The sequence below is a fragment of the Cupressus sempervirens genome, chromosome 7 (genome assembly GCF_028749045.1).
Source record: "Cupressus sempervirens isolate cs-2001-9-10 chromosome 7, ASM2874904v1, whole genome shotgun sequence".
Lineage (NCBI taxonomy): Eukaryota > Viridiplantae > Streptophyta > Pinopsida > Cupressales > Cupressaceae > Cupressus > Cupressus sempervirens.
The window spans coordinates 277,749,047-277,755,489 of NC_143124.1; the positions used below are offsets into that span (position 1 = coordinate 277,749,047).

Consider the following 6,443-nt stretch of genomic DNA (forward strand, 5'->3'; position numbering starts at 1 on the left):
AAAATAATACAAAATAATAAATAAAATCATAACACTATGAAAACAAATCCATAGCCACAACCAACCAATCAATGTGAACAAGAATGAATTGATAGGTCCCATGTCATGCTTGTAACTATCACAAATGCTCCCTTTGCTAACCTATCTCACGACTCTCTTTTTTTCCTTTTGTCCTTGTCCTTCTCCAAGAAATACCCTTGTGGTTTCTTTTTATAGTGACAAACTCTCACAAAAGTATTACATAAACCATGTGCTATCAGACCCATATCAACCCACATTTAATATTGGACATTTAATTCATTTTCCCAATACTAAATAATTATATCAAATATTATAACAATGTTACAATAAAACTCATCAAGGATATTATATGGGAATCTTTACATGTTGCATGTCCATCTAGGTGCTCTTAGGTGCAACATTACATAATTAAATTAAAAAATATTTAAAAACAATATTATGCAATATGTGCAACACACATAATCTCAACAACCCAAACCTTCATAGGTTTTCCTAAGGATCCTATATCTTCCTACCCTACCAAGAAAACCACATGTTCCCATCCAAAAATAATTGCTATACAACAAATCTTGTTTAAAACTAACAACAAAAGCCTTACTAACACTAGAAATAAAATCAAATTACCTATATGCCTGTAAAATGACAAAATGATGCCTTGTAATAGAAATCCAAAAGGAACAATAATATGCCCCAACTTTTGCACTTAGCCACAAAGATAAACACCCATAAAATTTGACTAACCACATCCAGGGTTTTATCATTGACTCAAAAACCATTTTAGGATTTTTGAAAGGCCCCTAAACCATCTTTAGTTCTAAATCTTTTCTCAATAAGAATAAGATCCACATCAGAAGGAATCAAGTAGGAATAGAGCCACCCAAGGACCACCTTTGGAAGACTCTAGGTTAAAAACAAAACCAATATTTTCTCTCCCAAAATATCAAACACTTCATCTTTCTCAAGAAAGAAAAACTTGAAGAAAAGTGGGAAACCAACCTCAAGAAGAGAGGTTCCCCAAGAGCCAAATGAAAAGGACCCATCAACTAAAACTGCATAAATAAAAAAGAGGAATAACAATCTCAACAAATGGGAAAGAATAAAAGGGCCACAATACCCTCTAAAGATGAACACACAAGGTTACCACTAAGACAACCAAAGATACAATCATATTTGACAAAGTGAAGCTAGAAATATGGCTAGGAAAAATAATAGTAGGTCCTCTTAGAGTCACCTCCAAGTCAATAAAAAATGATAGCCAATGGTGAAGGGAATGAGAGAAGCCCTTTAGGGATGGCCCAAAAACAACAATAGAGGGATCAAAAATTGTAGAGATGTAGTAGTAGGACAACCCATCACATACCAAGAACCTAGCAACCATGGCCTTAGAATAGTAGAAACTCTGAAAAGGAAGTGAATTACTTCCCATAAACCAGACTCAAAGAACAGTAGACAAATGATTTATCCTCATCAATACTGTGGGGAGAAAACCAACAAAAATGTCAAAAGTCTCTAAAAACTAGGACATGAGTCCAAGGCCCATCTAGTCCCAAAAAAGAATAAGAGGGACACATAGAAGCCAGAAAACCCCTATAGCCACAAAAACAACAGAACAATGGTCCTCTCCCAAAACATGTCAACACCAACAACTATAAAAAAACCATGGAGAGAAAACTATGGATGCCAACAAAGGCCAAAGGCAGATAGAATAGAAGTTTTCCTAATGCCCCCTAGTAGGGAGATTGGTAGCCAATAGAAAACTAAGCTTCCCACACCCCTTAATGACATGTTATCATTCATATTAATCCAAATATGTGATATTCATAATTGGATTTTTCACGTTCTAGTGGAAGATTTTACGAGGGTAATTATTGAGTCTAGGTGTTTTAATTTATCTTGTATCTACTTTTCTATAATCTGATCAAAGAAATCAACATCTTTCATATATTTTTTACTTACTTGTTGTATTTAAATTATTTCCATTTAGTCCTTCATATATTAAGGGTGAAAAATACCCTATTACTTTATATTTTTTATCCACTTCAACTATATCACCCTCTATTAAATCTAGCTCATTATCTTATATGTCCAACTAGATCATCAACAATTCCCAAGTATCAACAATATCCCTTTGGTCATTAAAAGACAATTTATAAGATTCAATGGTTTAGGTTTGATCCATATGAAATCCTCACCTTGTCAAATTTTAACCTAAAACTTTAACTTTATATAACATAAAAATTATATGATTTTTTTTTGGAGGGTTTTATGTTTTGTAATATGAGAATTAAGATTGAAATATTTATGGCCAACTATTCCCTAATTTTTAAGATGTCACATTAGAGAAAGTGAAAGGAGGATCGTTAAGGATAACCTTTCAAAAAGGTTCAAACTAGACCAATGTAGCCCTATGGATATCTAAGGGGTAAAAGTGCTAGATCTAAAACTCTTCTCAAGATCTATACTCAAATTAGTATTTTCTCTTGGATATTATTTTCCTTAATTTTAATATTGTTGATTGGTTTGATTGATTGATTATTGAGTGCAAGAAAATTAACTAAATTAAAATCAAACAGCAAAGGAAAACATAAGATCTATAAATGCATAAAATCATCATAACTAAGAAATAAAGATATATTCAATGAAATAATAAATTGAAGCACAAAGTTCACCTTTGAAGCCAATGAGGGGAATAAACTTAGATCTAAAAAATTGTTGTCAGAAACTATTTGAATCTTAAATTATTCAAGATCAAGGATCTAAAAAATAGTATCTATAAATTCTACAAATTTAAAGTTCTCTAGATAGGGATGACCTAGAGGTCAAAGGTTAGATGGGTTAGGAATGAGGTTAACCTTGACTTGATTTGTGCAAAGATCAAATTTATGTAGCTATGTCTGTAATTCAAAACCCTAGTTCAGACATGTGAGATTGTTGCTTCCAAAACTACAAACCTACACCTAGAAATAAGGAAAAGGGTGTTTTATTTGTGGGTAGGGGCTTGTCTTATTCAATTCTTGATTGATGAATCAACCCTAAAATTAAAGAATGTAAAAAAAAAAAGACAAATGTAATATTCACCTTGCTTGTGAAACCTCCAAGGTAGATTCGGATTTTCTATCCACAAAGATGCATCAATACTTGTATGTAGATGATGATGTAGGGTGTCTCGGAAAATTCTACTAGATCTAGAAATAAAAAAGTATAGATCCATGAATTTAGATATGCTCCTTTCATCAATGAGTATTTGGTCTAGTTTCAATGATTAATTTCCTTAATATATCACCAATTGCATTGATTAAATCATTAGTCTTTCCTATTGATTCCCAAAAATGAAAAGTGTAGAATCCTCAACCAAAACAATTACGTAATTATATCTTATCAAGAGTATAGAACTTTAATGTTGGCTCAACCAAAATAGGCCATTTACCATGACTAATCTTGAACTAGTTCATCACATTGATAAATTAACTTACTAAATTACCTTGATCTTCACAAAATAGTAAACTCAATGCCCATGAAAAAATATCTCCATTATGAAATCACTTGAAGCCTTGCAATGATCAAATTATACATTATCATATGTCTACTTCCATACTTTGCAATTGTGTAGCCTAACTCCTCAAATTTTGCTCATACTAAACTAGTTTATCTAATTGCTTGAATAATGCTTCTGGTAAATTCAAGATATTCCAAGTATTGAAATTTTTAATAAAGTATTTGATCTCTAGAATGGCCAACATAAATAATAGTTGTTGGCATCAATGACAACGTTCCATGCTCTTCTGATCACTCTCACTAATAGCCTCTAGAAAACATAAATTTAATTGCTTTGGTAGAATGCAAGTTGTTTTGGCCATATACTTGTCCAGTTTGCAATGTTAGCCCCATACTATCACTTATGTCTTGGGTGACCCACTTAATAAATCTAGAAAGTGGTGTCATCTGATGTTAAGTGAATAGGTTATTGTAGATCTTGCTATGATCTTGTACTAGGTTGTGCAAAAGGTGTGAATACTATAGAATGGTTGATTAGTTGATAAGACTAGAACTTTTTTTTTAATACTAGTATATTTAGAAAATATGAATTAACCATCATGTGTACTTTTTGTGCGTTGTTACTTTTATGCTTTTATTTCTTTAAGTTTTGATTTTATGCTTAACACGTTTTGGTGCTAGGTTTATAGTTGTGGGCTCTAAACAAGTCCACTAACATAGCACCTATTGGACTAACTCCTCTCCCCTTGTAAAATAGAAAAATACAAGAGTACATATGGATCATAATTTTGTTGAAATTGATATAAAAATATGAGAAAGAAAAGGTATGGAGGAGTTAGGAAAACATGGACATGTGCCATGCCATTTAGTAAAAAAAGAATGAAATGAGTGAATGACAAAAGTGGCGTAAAATGATGACTCCATTTTTTTAAACCTCAATAGGTGTAGCAATGGTAAGAAAAGTTAAAACTTATATGTTTCTAATATGTAATTTCAAAAAAGTTAATTTATTTATTTTTATTTTATAAATGAAACAAATTTCATATCAATAAAATAAAATAAAACATATTATTTTATACTTTAAAAATAGTCATATGAGATTTCAAATTTTGATTAAATTTTTTTTTTTTTTTTTTAAATTTAATTCTTTCAATATCTTTTTTAAAGAAAATATTATGTTTCCAAAATACAAAATTTTATAAAAGATCAACAAAAATATTCTTTAAATTTTAAATCTTCAAATAAAATATAATTAAATAAATTTATATTTAAATTTTAAATCTTCAAATAAATTATAATTAAATAAATTTATATTAAAATATATTATAAATTTAATAATATAAAAAGTGGATCAAATTTTCTTAAACAAACACTTCATATCAATATTTTATTAACATAATAATGTAATATTATAAAAACGAATTTAATTTGACAAAATATATTAATCAAACGTAATCTCTTTCATTAAATGACACAAAAATGTTTCAACATAGCAAATTCAAAAATAAATAATTAAAAACATCTCGTTAAATCAGCAATATTTTTTTTTTTATAAATATAATTCTAAATTCAGATGTTTGTAGAGATATGAACTGCGGTTGATTAAATGTAATAATTCAAAACTGACCTTCACGCAAGATCATGCAGTTGATTAAATCGGACAAATTCAAAGTTAAAATAATGTTATTTTTATCCGAAGTGTTTTCATTTACGGAAAATACTCTAGATGTGCATGTTTGCATGTACAGTAGTGGCCTATAAATATGTTACGGCAATCCCTAATTCTCAATCGGAACTTGTCTTCAAATTTTTTTGACAGGTTTGCAATTTGAAGTGATAAGGGGTCTAATTTCAGCAGCAATTAAGAGGAGCTAGAATTGATAGAATACTTGTGGAAGAGGTAATTTAGTTCTTAATCTTTTTCGTTTATTTTGGCTACAACTTGGTATAAAACGGCCGAGATTTAATTAGTTTGTAAAAGATATTGGTAATTGGGTTATTAGAAGAATGGGTAGCAGAAGAGGAAGAGAAGAGCGAGGGAGGGCAGTGGCGCGTAATATTATATATCAATTTTTTCTGGTCTATTTCCAGTCACGTCCACGTCGACGCACTCATGTTTCAAATGTGAATGCTGCTGATGGAGAAGCTAAACTCATTTTGGGAGTTCCCAGTGAAGGAATAAAATTATGTGATGCTGAGAACGTATGCGCCATATGCTTGGATCCCTTACAGCAAAATAGCTCTGAAGATATATTGAAGGAGTTGCCATGCAAACACGTATATCATTACAAGTGCATCTTGGAAGCCACCAAAGTTAACAACACTTGTCCCGTGTGTCGTGGAGAATACGACTACAGCTACACCGGCTTGTAAGAGAATTTCATTTATTGAATTACCAATGTGTGTTTGAGCTTGCGTTTTCTTTTGTTGAGACTTCTTTATAGAGTCAGTTATGACGACAAATTCAGTGTAATGTCTGAAATGAATATTCATTTTGATATAATGTGATTGGGGGCAAGTTATTTAGGATGCATATATCGAAACAAGCGCAGTTTATAATACCTTATTACTTTTGATTGGTGAGTATTTGTTTGGAAGGGATATATTTTACTAGGATTGGTACATTCAAGATGACCATCCTTGCTCCGTTTTAATCACCTAATAATTATGAAACATTATTTTTAATAGATTATATTTTTCTATATTTATTTATGAAGAATCTGTTTGTTGGCGAATGCAAACTGAAAGCATGCATGGGAGAGGATTAATTACTGCAAGAGACATCTCCAGTCGACTAAAATGCAGCTATGAAAAACTGAACATAAACAGGATCTTATTAATGTGTGAAGTGTTCAAAATCAATTAAAACAAGAAGAATCTTTCTTGCAACGAAATCTCTAAAAATTTTAAAGGAGACATTAATCAGA

At 30.7% G+C, this 6,443-nt stretch overlaps 1 protein-coding gene across 1 annotated transcript; it reads left to right on the forward strand.

Annotated features, from left to right (window-relative positions):
* The first annotated feature begins 5,523 nt into the window (after window positions 1-5,523).
* Window positions 5,524-5,889, forward strand: LOC149546499 (uncharacterized). Its single transcript, XM_089793984.1, has one exon. It carries the CDS (start codon window positions 5,524-5,526, stop codon window positions 5,887-5,889), a length of 366 nt encoding a protein of 121 aa, XP_089650110.1.
* Window positions 5,890-6,443: the final 554 nt, after the last annotated feature.

Coding starts and splice junctions, on each gene's coding strand:
- LOC149546499 (XM_089793984.1), top strand. CDS start 5,524: ATGGGTAGCAGAAGAGGAAGAGAAGAGCGAGGGAGGGCAGTGGCGCGT.